Source organism: Sinohyriopsis cumingii, chromosome 17 (assembly GCF_028554795.1).
Source record: "Sinohyriopsis cumingii isolate HCF-2022 chromosome 17, ASM2855479v2, whole genome shotgun sequence".
Classification (NCBI taxonomy): domain Eukaryota; kingdom Metazoa; phylum Mollusca; class Bivalvia; order Unionida; family Unionidae; genus Sinohyriopsis; species Sinohyriopsis cumingii.
Window position 1 is genome coordinate 91,199,378 of NC_142977.1, and position 17,729 is coordinate 91,217,106.

Here is a 17,729-nt window from a genome sequence, read left to right on the forward strand (position 1 = left end):
AAACTAGTTTTTTACTTTTATGTACAGTTTGTCTTAAGCTCAGTAGTAATTTTGAAAAGGGTTAGAGATTTTATATTAGATCAGTTAATCTGAAAAGTGTTCAATACAGTTGTTTTTTAACAGTTTATCTGCTGCTGTATTGTGTGGGTAGAACACTGTAATTCGTCTTTCATGCAGGGACTATACAGCTTACAGAAAACAGCAGCCAGGGCAATTTTAAATATTAAAAATATTTCAAGCTCTACACAGTCTCCTTTCATGGATGGATGCCAAGTCAGGATGGGATTAATTTTAGAAAAGCTGTTTTAAGTTTTTAAGTAACATTAGCACTAAGAAGTCATGGTATAGTGAAAATGTTTTATATATAGCAAAAGTTTGGACTGAGTATTTTAAGGCATCTTTTGCTTACACTTGTTTATGGAATAGTTTGATCTTAAACAAGCACCTAATATTTCAGCTTTTAAGAAATTATACCTGTGCAAATTTTGACTGCTTAACATTTATACAGGTTTATGTCTGGGATATATTTATTCAGCTGTACAATAACAGCTTGTAAAACCATATTATTTGTAATAACTTTTGTCATCTTTTGTGAAGGTTGCACGCATTGGGGTGGGGTTCTTCCATTATATATTAATTAAATTATGATGAAAGTTCCACCTGGGCTCGTGGGGTTAGAAGTTAAATTAGTGACGAGGTAGATTTACAGCTCTGAGCCCCCAGTCAGCAATGCCGACGGTTAAATTATAGATAACACGAAGATGAAATTCAATTAATAACAATTTAATAAATTCGATAATTTAAAACGATAAACTCTCAATCAACCGTCTTTCCCTCGACCAGGTGACAGCCTAATTCATCCTGTGATTTACAGTGTGAGTTCGATTTTCCCCCTGTCCTTGTGTCTACTCATCTCTTTCTTTCCCGCTAATTCCTTCCTTCCTTCCATTCCTCCAACACCTCCTTTGACTCCGTTTCCCTCTTGACTATCTCCTCCTCCAATTTCGCTCCCAAGTTCCTCTTCCTTCCTTCTCTCCTCTTTTCCTCCTAGACTTCAACTTCTCCTGACTTCTCTCCTTTCTTCTCCTTTCCTCCGTCTCTCTATCTGAGACTACGGGACCAAACTGTAACTGGTCTGTCCCTCAAAGCTTCCTGTGAAAAACCACAATCTGTTAACATATGCTTTATCGAACCTCACCTCACACTAGATCAACAATTAATCATCAGATAAGGCTATTACGGTTTCTGTCACGCATGCGTACACATTGAAATTCCCACACACTTCTTTAAGGGTAAACAATGGCGTAATAACGCGGTATCAGCGAATTGTCATACAGACATCAATACATTGTGTCACATCAGTATATACACATGTATATTTAATCTCATTGTACTACAATATGACAACAATCAGACACATGTCTGTACATTACACTCCCACAAGCGTACACAAATATTCAACAATGGCAAAATCTATAATCACATGAACACATGTGCTAGTCTACTATAAAATACCCACATAGCGAATTACAATATTTACTCTTACGACGCTTTGCAAGCTATATAATTCTTTACAAATATCAACTCGTTTCTTCAAAATATGCAAGCATATTAACACCACAAAGTAATTCTTCATACTACGATTCTAGTAATAATAAAGTATACATACGACCTACAATTAAAAATGCAGTCGCATTCCGCAAAGACCAAACAACTAGCTCGCTGACCTTATTTGAAGCTGTCTGTACTTAGAATTTCCTGTTCTAAGATATTCCCGCCAATAATGAATGGCTGTTCAGAGCTACGCTATGCTCCTCTGGGCAATCTCTCTAGTGAACTAATTCTTGCCGGAAGACGCGGAGATATCATTCTAGCCAAATCAGGGTCTCTCCCCTATCTCGATTCTGATTGGGTGGCGCTGTGACCCTGTCCAATTGTCTTAGTGGCCAGTTCAACCTGGCTGTCTGTCTGCAGGGAAAAGAAGTTAAGACACTCCCACTTCTTCGGGCAACTTCTTTTGATCTGGACAAACGTTCCCACATCTAGGTGATGATTGACTATCTGGTGGCCTCGCAGCTCCTAGGTCTGGCTCTCCACTTCTAGCCACGGCAATCTTACGTAAGGGATTAGTGCTAGCCTGCGGCAATGTTTAACATCAAACAATGGCTTTTCAGAATTACCTTGATTTTATAAGTTTCAAACTGGGACTACTCTGGGTCGGGGTAAACGTGACATCTTTGTTTTCTTTTATGCAGTTGATGTTAGCTTTTATAACATGTATATTTGTTGCATGTTTGTTTTAATTGCAAGGTCACATTGTTAAGTAGCTTTTAACTAATAATGTCACTCTTGATAATGAAGGGTGTTATTGTTGTTGTTGTAGGGTTTGACGCCATTTTTCAGCACATGATAGGCTATACATTGTGGCCAGTACTAATGGTGGAGGAAGAACACGGGAAAATCCCAGAAAGAACCACCGACCCATGAGAAGCTACTGGCAAGCTTTCTCACATACCCACATTAGCCAAATTGGAAGGGTGTTATTAACATTATCTTTATTACTGTTATTATTATTTATTTTTATTATTAATAAATGGGGGTACCTTATAATTTTATTCACACAATGCCAGCCCAATTGCCATAAATTCAAGTACATTGAACAACATCTCTCAAAAACTGCTTATCAGAATTTGATTAAATTTGATATAAACGTTTGTTGGTTTAAAGGCCTTGAACTTTTTACAAATGATAATGCTCTGCCACCCCAAATGGCTGATGATGGTAGAAAAACCTCCAAACAACTTTAAAAAGAAAAATATTATCAACAAAATTACAGATTTTTGACAGAAAGCACACAAGTAATTTTCCACCAGTTGCTTCTGCATTTGGCTTTTAATGTGGGATGAATAATCTCCATCCCATGTATGTCTTGTTTTACAGATGGTGCTCTTGTGCTATCCAATATGGCCACTGTTACTAAAAATGTAAAATCTATAAAAGAATTTGTGTTGCAAAAATGGTTTGAGCAGAATGTTTTAACACATTTGACAGAGAGAATCGTTGCATTTCATATTTATGTAGATGATGCTGATCCACCATCCAGTGTGATAATATTTGTTGAAAATAATGATATCAATCCACTTTCAAATATGGCTGCTCTTATTAAAAATAGAAAACTGATTAAACAGCTTATTATCAAATACTGTTGACAAGAAATATGATCAGATTTTATCAAAGAAAGCATCATAGTTTGAAAGCCTTTTAATTCTGTAAAGCTGATCTGCCATCATTGTAATCGAAGGTATTAAAATCAGCAGATTATGAAGAAACTGTGGCAGAAAGCATCCAATTAACCCATATTTTGTGCTGCCCTTTCATTTGGTTATTAAGCAGACAACAGACTTTTGAGTGATATCTAGCCTGCTTGGGCCCCTTGTTCAGAGGTTATTTCAGAAGATTGGAAATCTATGTGGTTTTAACGTGATCATCAAGGACACAGGGTTCTATCATTGGTCGCTGATGATCCTGCCCAAATTCCCATCAATAGCCAGATTTGTTACAGACCACGTGTTATTCGGTAGTAATCAACTCTGGAAATGTATTCTTCTCAACACGCATATCACTTCAGTTTTTTTCTTCTCTTTTTCAGCTGAATGAATATGTGTCTGGGTTGACGGAGGTTCATGGACAAGTGGATCAGAGAAATCAGATTATCTGCCATAACTATATTAATTTTCCCAAAGAGGTCTCAGATAGTTTTGGTAAGGCTGTCATTTTTAAGTGTATTCTCAACTCAAACTTCAAACCTGCTGTCAGGCTGTGAGGAACAGAAAGACAAAGTTGTTACCATAGGTCGACACTTGCAAAGATTACAAATTCCATTCCAAATTGAAATGTGAAACTGTTCAGACATGAATGGTGAACATTCTGAAGATTTGTATGCCACAGAAAATATGTGTAACTTTTGCGTTTAATCGACCAATTAAGGACATCAATCCCAAATTATATTAGGTATTCCAAGCACTTTTAGGATATCAGCAAATACAATTAAAAGCACTAAGCTGTTGTTACCATCCTTAAGACCTTAATATGAAATAAAATGTTGAAAAAATATTGTAAATCGGTCAAATACTTTTCAAGATATGACCTTTCAAAGTTTTGAAATTTGTGATCCCCACCGAAAATTCAATTACCATCAACTTCAGATAAGTGAAGAAAAAAAATTGAAGCTGTACAACAGTGGCATTTACTGCAAAGCTAGACAAGTTCCTTGTTATTCAAGAAATGCAAGCACTACAATCATACACAAAAAAATCTTTTTTATTAGGTTCACTCTAAAACAGTAAAACTACAGAGGGTGGCCTTACTGGAAAAGCCAGAAATTGAGCTTTTCTATGTCTTTGCAACCTTGCTATAATAAGACTATGACATTTATATGCAAATCAAAGTATGTTCCTGTGAGAAAACCTTCTGAAAACAAAGCCCATTTTTTTCTGGGCCAATGTGTATGAAACTTTTGCTGTACCTGATCATAGAAATCAGGAAAAAGAGCAAAAGGACACAACATTTTTTTATTTATTAAGAGATTTTAATAATTCTTGTACCAAAATGAAGGGTATTATATGAAGAATTCATGCAACATACAAAGAATGTCAACATTAGTGTGAAAGTAGGTTTTAAAGCTGAAGCAATATCTGAAAATAGACTATCAAAAACAAAAAATTTCAAAAGTTTACAATTTCATCAATTAGTAACTGATTTTGATAGTTTTTGCACCAAAATGGAGCATATTACAGTCTTAATGCATACATACTAATAAAGGAAATATAATTATGATAAAACAAATATAGGTTACACAGCAAGAACCATTTAAAAAGTATCAAAATCTTTCACTACGACTAATGTTTTGAAGATAATGTACACTTCAAACAGTAGATACAACTGTAAATGTCATAAAGGACTGCTTTGTTTAAAATAATCAGAAAGGTAACATCTTTAACAAAGTTTTAGCTTGAGAATTTTATTCTGATGTATTTTGCTGGTCAATGTGTTCAATATTTTTAACTTTCCAAGTTTGACCATCACTTGAAACTGGTTGTACATTAAAGTTCCAATCAAACAGAAAACACGACTTAACCTCGCCAGTGTCATCACTAGCTGGCCATTTGAAAAGATCGGTTTTGGTTTTCATCTGGCATAAAAACTGTATGAGTGCCAGATCAGGTTAGTGTACTTCCAAAACTTGTCCAATGTAATATTGGTCATCGTAATACACAGTTACCCATGTGAATCATTATGAAGATAGGATGTCTCAGGATAGAGTTTCTTAATCCACTCATAAATCTGAAATGTATAAGGGTAGAAAGAGTTAAGTCAGATGCACTTGAACTGATGAATGCAACAAAGTAAAAGAAAAATATTAAGAAGTAAAAGAATTTAAATAAATTCCTGATGATTAATTGTTCAGCCCAAACTAGTTTTTTTTTTAAATGGTCATGTTTTGTGTTTGAGCACTGCTTATTCTTTGATTTTCTAAATGAGGCCAAATTCATTTCACACGATGTATTTAAAACGAATTAGGTACTTTTAGCAACATTTAATGATGCTGACCTGAAAATTTACCGAGTTGTTACAGACTGGAAAAATTAGAAATGCCATGTAGATATATAAAAATTGGAAATCGGGGATGGGTCTTGCATAGCTGCTAAGTGTCCCGTTTTTTCCGTATTTGTCCCGTATTTTGGACCTGAATACGGGTGTACGTTTTTTGGGGCGAAAAATACATTTTTTATTTTAAAAAAATATTTTAAAAACTCTTTGCAATTTTCAGTTTAGAATGGGCACTCAGTTCCATTCTGATAGAAATGTATCACATGTATATAGGAATACAGTTCTACAATATGATTGGTTCATTCGAAATCGAGGGTACATTGCCTGTTTTTATCCACCATATTGGATTTCGCAAACAGTTACCGCTGTCACTGTATCTCATTTTTGTAATATTCAACTTCTAATCATGTTGAATAGGAAAGCAGAATATTCAGAATTTTCTCCAGGAAAGACAAGAAAACAGAACTAGAAGGACAATTGTGCTGTCTTGTTTAGATTTGTGAAACCATCTAGTAAAGGAGAAAACTCTACGTTTTGCAAATCGTGTAACGTGATTTCGCTATTGGGCGCTTATGAAATAATGAGCACGAAAAAGCTAATAAACATCAGCTTGCTGCTTCATCATACACAACTCAGCCTGAACTTATGACGTATATAAATACCAGAGAGAACCTTGATGTAATTTGATTGAAATTCGGTTTATTAAATTTCTTTTGGAAATTAACCTTCCTCTTTCAGTTACTAGTGTTGCTGGCGATTTATTTCGCACACGTTTTCCAGACAGTAAAATCACAAAGGATTACTCATATGCTAGAACGAAAACAGTTCAATAAGAAAATCACACCGAATTAAGATCATCAATGAAAGTTGATACATTCAGATTGATATTGATTGGAAAAAAATAAGGCGTGGAAAAGGCTGCTATAAAAAAGTCTCTGTTTGAGTGTGTTGCACTCTTGTACCTTCTGAATGGGCACCCGAATGGAATATGGTACAACACATGCATCTTTGACATTTTTTTTTACTTTACTGATGGTTGTATATGTTGTAAATAGTTGCATATGCATTAAAATTTTAAAAATAAGTAATTGTTCTTGTACTTTACTGATGGTTGTATATGTTGTAAAGAGTTACATATGCATTCAAATTTTAAAAATCAGTATTTGTTCCTGAAAATCAGTATTTTTGTCACAAGGAGTCAGTATTTTTTTATTCGGGTGTTGGCAGCTATGGTCTCGTAGTTTTAACATACTAAAATTCCAGTCTGTAGCTAGCTAGATTTACAATGTCCTTTCATCGTTAATAAACAATTATCCCAAATTTTGGACCTAGCTCAGAATTAAAATTCAAAAGAAACAAAGTGAAAAGGAATAAAGAAGGGTAACACAGAGCCCATTTTTCTTTTGATGAATCATGTTTACAAACAGAAAGTCAAAGGTCACAATTTTATCACTATCCAATTCAATCTGTTAAGTATTACTTGCTCTGTCACATACAAGAAGAAGAAAAAATATGGCAACAAATTTACTTTAAATACGTAAAATAACATGCCAAGCTTCATCCGAGGCCATTTTTGCATGCATATTTCGTGTGTAAAAATTACTTAGCCGAAGAAATTGGACTCGAAAGGTTTTCCTTGAACCGTAGAATATGACCTCCAATTAATGACTTCAAGTACTCAAAATACAGATATAAAGATAAATATAAAACCGTAAAAATGAATCATTTTACTTAAAAACTAGTGATAAATAATCCATGGATGGAATATCGGAGGCCATAATACTTCTTGGAATTGCACCGAGTCCTGTGGCAAATGTGTTAGGCCAGCCATTGCATAAGGTTTATTCCCAGCATACTTTGAAAAGCATGGTGACATCACGGACAATTCCGCTGTTCATACAGAAATAAAGTATAATGAACACACTTTAAAATGATATCAAATTTGTATTTTAAAATTGAGATTTACCTGAAAATTTGTCATGTTTTCAAAGTGTAAAATTTTAAGCAAAAACAAAACCGATTTACACAGTAAAGATACCAAAATGGAGGTCATTCTCTCTGCTTTACAATGGTGCTAAATATAATAACATGGGAAATACCACGCATAATCCCTAGCCTTACAATAAACATGTATATAAAATTTTCAATGTTTGGATGAACTGCCACTGCACAAATTATGCCCTTTACATATCTCAAACATATTTTTAAATATGAAAAGAAATGAAAAACACAAAGATTTATGCCTAAAATGATAGAAGAAAAGTAGTTCTTGTGACAAATGCATATATTTATTGATTTTATGAATAGTGATGGCATAAAATTTATTGTTCAAAATGTGCAAAATTTTTACTTTTGCCTGCTGGCAGCCCATTGACCTGGTCAGCTAGGGCAGCTTGGAATACCTAATTATATCAGACCTCATGCATGCAGTATTCTTCATTGTCTCTTTGAAATTGTGTCACCTTCCCAATTTAGAGGACAGAATGTCTCTTGTCCATGGAATTCTAGGTGCAACCATATTTTTTGTGTCACCTACTTCCCACTTTAGAGGACAGAATGTCTCGTTCATGGAATTCATGGTGCAACCATATTTTTTGTGTCACCTACTTCCTGATTTACAGGACAGAATGTCTCTTGTCCATGGCATTCTAGGTGCAAGCATATTTTTTGTGTCACCTACTTCCTGATTTAGAGGACAAAATGTCTCTTGTCCATGGAATTCTGGGTGCAAGCATATTTTTTGTGTCACCACTAAGGTGGCCTAGTGGTTAGAGCGTCTGCCTCAGATGCGGGTGGTCGTGTGTTCAATCTCTGGCCGAATCATACCAAAGACTTACAAAAATGGTACTAGCAGCTTCCTCGCTTGGCGCTCAGCATTACGAGGTTAGTGTTAGGACTGGTCAGCCTGGTGTCAGGATAATGTGACTGGGTGGGACATCATGCTGCATGTCAGCGACATGATGCCCCAGTGGTAGACATCACTATAAACTGCCACACTGCAGACATTGTAGCGATATGACTGATAAATTGTTAAAGCTACGTTAAAAATCCATATCACACACACATTTTTTGTGTCACCTACTTCCTGGTTTAGAGGACAGAATGTCTCTTGTCCATGGAGTTCTAGGTGCAAGCATATTTTTTGTGTGTGGCTCATCTGGTCACAGACAAGAAGAACTGAATGCAATTGTCTGATTTCTATCAATCTGTTAATTCAAGCTTTAAATTGTTTTGCATACACACCACACAGTCATGCACGTACACAGACATGCACACAGACACATTCGCAAGCAGTGTAAACAAAGATACAAACTGCAGGGTGTTTGCAAATTACTTGCTTGTTTGTTTGTTTTTTAAGAAAAGGTTATATTGTTTTCTGTGCTCCAAATAAAATGTAAAACAGTTTTTAAAAAATCCAATATCAATAGGGTCCAGTTTTACTTAAATTCATCAATTTTTTTTTTCACTTTGGCTACATATTTTTCCAGCATTTTATACAATAAAACACAACTTTTGTAATAGGTGAAATTTGGGATTTTGTGAAAAATATGATCTGTATATAACATTTTGCAAGACAAATTGGAAAGTTAATAAGGTCATCAGAGCTGTTATTTCCTAAAAAGACATCGTTTTGAATAATTCTAAAATCTGCACTGGATCTATTCCACAAATCACTTCCAGAAGTATTCAGTAACTGAACGGTCAGAAAATAAGTGCTCAATTCATTTTGTTTCCTGTTTACAAAAGTTGCATTTATCATTATCACTTAAATGAACCTTCTTCAGAAATTAGTTTCTGGCTTGTGACAATATTTCTGTGATGAAATATAAAATTGAAGCTAATAAATTTAGTATTTTTGTGAAAGGTTTAAATTATGCCTTACACATAAACATATTCTGATTACATGTTTTAGGTATATCCCCCTCCCAAAAAAAATTGAGGCTCCGAGTGGTCTAAAGTGCTCTCCAATAACGGATCACTGCCATCTCAAATCTGTCTGCATAGGTTCGAGTCTTGGATTTGGCCAGTGTTGGTATGTGAGAAAGCTTGCCAGTAACTTCTCATGGGTCGGTGGTTCTTTCCGGGGTTTTCCCAGGTTCTTTCATCACCATTAATACTAGTCGCCATGTATAGCCTATCGTGTGCTGAAAAATGGTGTTAAACCCCACAACAACAACAACAAAAAAAAATTAATAATTTCTTTTCTCATTTCTATTAACATCCCAATAATCCTACAGACCATATTCCAGACAAGATGGCTTCTACATAACTACGACATAAGAGTACGCTTGTCTGTAGACTTGCTTGCACTTTCCTAACAGTATTATATTCTATTTATAGCAGCTACCCTATTTCCAAGAAACATGCTGGTTTCTACATTCAAGCTTTTGACCTCGGTTATGGTTTAGTTAAAAGAGAACAGGCTGGTTTTCTAATTTTTAATCTTTGCTCGCAGATTCTTTGTTCTAATTCATATCTGGTACAGAACGAGTCTGTAGGTATTTGGTGCTAAAAGTTAAGTCAGGTTTCTTCTAGTCGATGCATGTGTTAGGCAAAAATGTTTTTCAAATAATTTCACAGATGGATTGGAAAAAGACGAAAAACCGATTCAGAGATAAATACATGAATTACGTAATGCAGCATTCCATTCTAGGGCAGCTACATGCCCACTGCAGGCTGTGTGGAAAGGATTTTAATATTGGTCATGGTGGTAAAACAAAGAAGCATTGAATTGCCACATTTTACTAACTCCATTACTAAGGCAACTTCTTTTTTACAACTCAATTGTGGACATGTATTTTATAAATGCAAAGGTGTTATTTACCGAGTTATTAATACAATACGGACTACCCCTAGTGGTAGAAGACTGCGTTGGTCCTTTGTTCAAAAGTCTGTTTCCTGATTCCAGAATTGGAGAATATATGCATGTGCAAGAACAAAGTCATCTAATATTGTTTGGTGTTTAGCAAAATATACTTCACTTAAAATTGTAGAAGTGATGAAAATTGAGCCGTTTATTATTGCCACAGACAGGAGTACTGATTATGATGACAACAAGTTGTACCCAGTCTGTGTAAGAGACTTTGACATTTAAAGGAGCAAAGTCAGAGTGCTCTTCTTTCATTACCAAAATTAACAGTAGATTCCACTGGAGAAAACAATTTTTGATTTGCTTGATGATTCTTTGAATAAACATAAGTTTGCAGAACTGTGTGGGTTTTCAGCTGATAATGCATCAGTGATGACTGGAATTCATAAATGAGTTGCATTCTGTATTTTGAAAAATGTCTCCTTTAGTGTACATATCAGGTTGTCCCTGTCATTTGATGCACCTTGCTGCAGGAAAGGCTGCCAATAAATTAGGAGAACTCCTGAAGTGTCAAGTTGCCAATCTAGCTGACAACATACTTGATGCGGACAGAGTTGATATGAAATGGCACCTTATTTCCCAGCTTAAAGACCCAGTAACTAAAAGATATAAATTTCCTCTTCTTTGTCAGGTTATGAAAGGAATATTGGTTCTTTACCATTCTAATACTGTGAGAGATTGTTCAGTATTGTTAACAAAAATAAAACTGAATTTATATCCAGGCGCAGTAACCCAGCATGAAGTGCTCTACTGGTGTGCAAAACATTCATAGTCTCGGTACAAGTGTTTTGAAATGCTTTTTAAGCTAAAAGTGCTACATATGAAAACTTGAAGCAATAATTGATGTTAAAAGACCAGAGGGATAAATAAATCATTTTGTACATAATTATGCTCATTGAATTTTGTCATGTTTTATGTGGATCACTCTTTTTCTGCTCGGATTACTCTTTTTGTCCACTTGGATTACACTTTTTCCTTGCCAGGGATTGGCGTGTATGCTTTTGTATATTGGTTCTTATTCTTAAATGAATTCTTTTCTCTTACCCTAAGGAGTGAAGTATTGTTAAAAACTTATGTAAATATACATACATATAGGCTCGTTAGCACATAAGCCAATTCACCAAACTGAATCTGTAAACACATTAAACAACCCACAAGTGCAAGATGACATCACAAGATTCACACTGTAGGTTCTAAATGCATTTATTTAGGCAAACTTATATTAGCAAATATTATGTGTATACGTCTCTTGGGGTTGGCATGTTGGGTAATTTTATGGAAATGTTATAAGTTAATATAATTTGTTTGAAAAGTCAATAAATTTATTTAATTTTCTGTTTTCTGTTTTTTATTGTTTTTGCTTGATTCAGATTTGTGTAAAATTTGAATGGACTAGGACAAGAATTAAGCATTTCTTGGCTGCTGCAACAGTTTCTTTCCCTTTTGACTCTAGTTGATTATTGTTTGTTTATGTGTTATAGCATTAGAACCATACCTGTCAACTCCCAATTTTTGAGGTAATTCCATGTCTGCCTCCCAATTTTATAATATCTACCAATTTTTGCTGAGAACTCCCAATTATTAGATTGTCAATTTTCATTTCTCTTCTACATAAAAGATAGATAAATTGTATGTAATCCAGCCATGTTCTGTTTTATCACTGGTAAATATTGTTGTAACAAAATAATTATCACACTACAAAGAAATTATTTCTTCAGCAAATAGAAAGTTAAGTTTAAATCTTGTTCGCTGTAATTTGCCACAGCAATAATAAAATCATAAAAAAGCCACAACAATAAAATTGTCAGCAATTAGTTTGTCTCAAGAATGACCACTGTGAATGCTGTGGCATTTCCATTCCCACCAAAGAACTTACACAAGTAAACACCCAGTATTACAATACTGTATATACAAACATTAATTACCATCACTGAATTAAAATAAATGAAAAAAGTACCTCACAGAATATGTGCTTTCAAAAAACTAATTCATAATAAAAGTAAACAATGATAAATGCCTTATGAGTTGACAATAAGGATATAAAACAGGAAAAATAGTTGCCATATTTATGATGGCTTGAGACTGCGTATTTAGCACTCTTAGCTACAACAAAATGGAATATTTGCCAATCAATTACTGGTCGTTACATATCACACACTGTAGAACATAGGTTTTTTTTAAAAATTATGTTGGAAGACCAGTTCTTGTCACAAAATAATTTCAATGATATGGATTAACTGTTGATTAGTTACACTTTTGTGTTTGTTTACTTTAGACTAACTTTTAGCTGTTGTGCAGTTTGCCCACAGTTGACCAGACTATGAAAAGAGGGCACATCACAGGGAGAAACAGCGCATCATTTTTTAATTTAATGCATATTGGACCCAGAAGATCGGTCAATATTTAATGAAAACGGCTTCAAAAAAGCTTCCCATTTTAAGTCCCAATCTCCCCGTTTTTTTTATTCAATCTCCATACTTGGCTTTTGAAAAAGTTGAGTGTTGTAGCATGCACCAGTAATTATGTTTTTTGGGGGCCTTGTAATTGTAAATGCCTGAAGTCAATAAAATGTGATCCAGTATGACACCAATAAACAACAATTTCAACATTAGCATCTAGCAGATTTACATAATGGCACCACTGCATGTACATTGAAGGTTTGAACTTTCACTGAATGAAGTACATCTCTTGGATTCAAATCATAGGCACCACTGCACTAAATTTAAATAATATCTCACAAATACGATAATGAAGATTTAGAAGTAATGCTTCAAAAGTTTTTGTAATACCATAAAAACTGAGGTGTAGTTTGCTTTGATGTAAGCGACCTTACTCCACGTTTTACACAGGTATGGTAATCACATTAATATTATGAAGTAAAAGGCAAAATTGCACATCAAAATCCTGGTATAGCCACCAGACAGATTCCCTATTAACCCAAGCATTTCAGGGTTTTAATGATTGACTGGCCTGGATTGCTGTTGGAAAACAAGAAAAATCCACCAATTGAAAACAATGGCGACGCTGAAAAAACAGCTTTACAGGGTGCAAATTATGATTTTGTTCCACCAAAACACAGAAGTAAAATCGATTGATGATAATCTTAGCCAATTTATCTTCAAGGACCCTTAAAATTTTGCCATAACTCTAACAGAAATTATGCATAAAATACTGATGGAATAAAAGCACAAATTATAAAAATATGATTGTTTTGCCATATACTGGCTTGTTCGTGTTTCAGTTCCGGTATCATATTAAATTCATTGAAATAGGTCAGGGAACCATTTTTTTAATGGTGTCTGGCAAGTGAGCATTCAGTATGAAAGAGATAAGAAACATCTTAAAAAGTTTTAATAGTACAGAAGAATAAAATGGAATATTCAGATTCTTGGGAAAAAAACGAAGAAGAGCAACAATTACATCTAGTGGAAATCATTTCAGTACGTTACATGGCAGGAAACAGATGATGGCCATCACCACTTTTTTTTTCTCAAAAGATTACATCAGGCTGAGAGATATCAAGAAGCCATTGGGTTCCTTAGGGTATGGATCTGCAGTTTGTGAAACTACTGGAGATAATTAAGGTTAAAGTTTACAAACTTTTTGAGTTGAACACGATGTTTATCATCAGTCTTGAATCACACTTCTTGAATTTTGCATGCTTGTTTTCCAGCTTAACAATATCAGTACATTGTATTTTCTTACACATTACTGAAAACTGGCCCAACTTAGGAAAAAAATCGACTGCGTTACTGAGAAAGTTTTGTTTGGGTTGGCAGGTCTGTATTCAGAATTTTAACCATTCTTTCATGAACATGTGACAGTTATGTAAATATATGCTGGTTGTGTGCCTTGTACAATTAAATGTGTGTCCTTTTCATAAAGATTATCTCAATTTCTAGGATCATTTAATCATTGAAAAAGAGTAACTCATGAGCATATGAAACAGCTATGAACATCTACCCGAAATGTGATCTGGAAGAATACAATTTAGTAGAAAAAATGATAAAGCAAAATCTGCATCTATCATATTTGAGAAGATTTAAATGACACTAAGCATGTTTAGCACTGAAAGTACTGTATATTATAGTACAGCCTGTTCTCCTTGGTAAACTCGAACTGGTCCATGAATTATGAAGTCTTTTTTTAGCTTTCTTATTGGAGAAGTAAAAAACATATGCACATGCAATCATAGTAGATTATAACAGTTTAATAAGTGTTGGGACACTGAAAATATATATTTTTTACACATATAAAAGCCTTGGGCCATGGTAAAAAATAAATATTTTTTTGTCTTCAAAGATTTATAGCCATTGCAGTAGTTAACAAAAAGCTTATTTTCATTTTAGACCTTGGTTCACAGACAAGCTGACCTTTTTTCTTCCAAGCATTAATTTTTTCCTAAATATTTCAGCATGTGCACCCGTATATATGGTACATGAAAACTATTTCCACTGTTAGGACTCTATGGTCTTAAACTAAGCAATGTAAAAAAGCAAAGATGCGGTGAGATGGCAGTGGTCCATAACGGTGAGCGCTTTAGACCACTAAACCACTCAGGGCCCCCTCTTAACAGTATTGTGAATTAAATCCCAAATAATCCAAAAAGTTCTATGACGAGTCCAAACGTTTAGTGTTCAAATGAATTCCAGCTGTATCCTTAATGAATTCCAATCTTGAATGTGCCTATGTATCAATAGTCATGAATGTGCCAATGTACCAACAGTCTGGACATATTATAATGATATAATGCAGAATATTGAAATAAATAATTCCTCTCAAACTATAACTGAACACAAGTAAAAGTGATTGAACAATGATATTAAAATAGGAATACATAATTTTGTTTATCAGAACCTTATATAAAAATCCTAAGACACAGTATAATAAGATGATCATGGCGTAAGCAAGTTCACTTCTATGACATTCTAAGGTCCTAATCAAGGTTAGGTTTTGAACTCAAATAAAAAGCTATAACTTGACTTACAAACAAGACAAAAATCAGGTACACTAAAACTCCATCCTTAGTCATGGACAAAAGTCAAGCACACAATACAAACTAAATATACATAACATCACTTTCAAAACAACTTTAGATTTTCTTCATCCACTTCATTGATATCTTTGAGATAAGAGCATAGAACTGTATGAAATTATTAGTTTTTATGTTTCTATTTTATTTCGTTGAGACTTAATTGAGATCCATCTGCATCATAAAGAATTTTTATTGTAGGCAAGTTAAGAATATCTTGAGAAAAATATTTGTGAACAGTAGATGATTCATTTTTTAGTTGTTATGAAGCATATAATAACACCATGCCAAATAATTCAAATTTCTTTCTATTTAGATTTTCCAAATTTAAATAACTACATCTAGATTTTCCAGATATTTGCGCAAACAACAGTTTTTGCATGGACCATCTTCGTATAGCAAAGATGTCTAATCCCGGAAAGATTGATATAAGAGACAATTAAGTTCAGAGGGGTTATGATGCACTCTCTGTCCTCTAGGATATTGAGCTGCCATCTCCAATGCACTTAAATGGTCTCAGAGCACAGAATGAGTTCAGATTCTCACGTTCCCGATCTTATCAAGTATTTTGAGCTCTAGAGACCTGTCTCCCACTCTCTTATGCCCAGATGGAATCTTGTGTTTTATGGTCATTAACCAAGTCCTGTATGAACCATTGAGTGAAGCTTCCTTTCAAAACCTCACACTAAAACTGTATTCCTACTCGCTCCAGCTTCCTCAAGTTGAAGTGAGATTTGTGCCTTGTCTGTTGATACTGGCTGTCTCTGGTTTACAGCAGGTTGCACCCTCCCATAAGGGAGATTGAGGACTGCAACAGCAGATTGCATCCTTTTTGGGGAAGGTAGAGAACTGCACCACAATACACCTCATGTTTTGGTTCTCTCTGGGGCCCATTTTCACAGCACAGCATTTGGCTCAGAGAGACATCAACCCTCTATAGATGGACCTCTTCCTCTATGATGAGTACAGTTCATATTCTCTGTTTTTGACCAGTTTGAAGAGAGCATCAGCCCACCTAACTGACAAGTTCAGCTACACTATTGTGACAGGATAAGTAATTGCTACTATTAAAATCTAGTTTTTTCGGGGATAAAACTAATTTAATTATGCAGTACTTACCTGTTGCCATTGCTGAATGCCTGACTGATGCCTTGCATAATCGTCTGTGAAAAAGTTGACAGGTAATATCTACCTTCCGTATATGAATGCGACATACAGAGTGGTGTGCAAAAAGGTCATACTGACTTTTCTCCACTGTCTTGGAGGATGTAATCATATCAAAGGGACATTGAGTTTTCAGCGCAAAAATTGGTTAGCTATGCAATAGCAGCAGGTAAATATTGCATCATTAAAATTAGTTTTCAAAATGAAACGTACATATCAGTTGTTGCTGAATGAAAATGCTGCCAATTGGACCTCAAAAACATCTGCCATAATACACATAATGAAAGTCTTGTCACTAATTCTCCAGAATGGATGGTCATATCAATATGGACTTTTCACAAAACATTGTTATGTTGTCCTGTTTTTCCTAAATGAATGTGGTGACAATATTATATCAATTATAGTTGCCATATTGGATAATTTTAAAATCTTACTGCTTTTTGTGCAGTTCTTGATTCCTTGGAAATTCTTTTGGCCAGTATCTTGTCAGAACCTTTGAGGGACTCTTGTTTATAAGTAGACTGGCAAATTTTAATGACATTTTTTGCAGAATAGTAGTCGTCTCTTTCTAACTTGCATTAAGTCCAGTCTTTTCTGCTTAATTCCAAATGAAAGCTGAGAAATTAGAGATAATAATTAATTGTATTTGTAGCATATTACAGTTAGAACATCTTGTAGTGTCACATCTTGTGTGAAGAAGGAAGATCTTTTTTGTTGATCGAATGGATCTGAGGAGATCGTATTTAGAGAAGTATTTATCAATATGTGGAACTTCACTGGGACTGAACATATGTCTAGAGTAGTATTAAGTTGTGGAACTTCACTGGGACAACATATGTCTAGAGAAGTATTTATCAATATGTATAACTTCACTGGGACTGAACATATGTCTGGAGAAGTATTTATCAATATGTGGCACTTCACTGGGACTGAACATATGTCTAAAGAAGTATCAATATGTGGAACTTCACTGGGACTGAACATGTCAATAACGACAATATTATTTAAATGTACATTCATGCATAGCAATAGGATTCTCAGTACACAGCCTAC

The 17,729-nt window shown here is 34.6% G+C and overlaps 1 protein-coding gene across 1 annotated transcript in view; it reads left to right on the plus strand.

The window, feature by feature from the left end:
* LOC149779412 (replication protein A 14 kDa subunit-like) overlaps window positions 1-17,729 on the plus strand; it is a 33,250-nt gene that overhangs the window by 8,409 nt on the left and 7,112 nt on the right. The window contains exon 3 of the mRNA XM_089940072.1: window positions 3,650-3,761. Within this exon, the coding sequence (XP_089796198.1) occupies window positions 3,650-3,761 (112 nt within the window). The remainder of the gene's footprint in view (window positions 1-3,649; window positions 3,762-17,729) is intronic.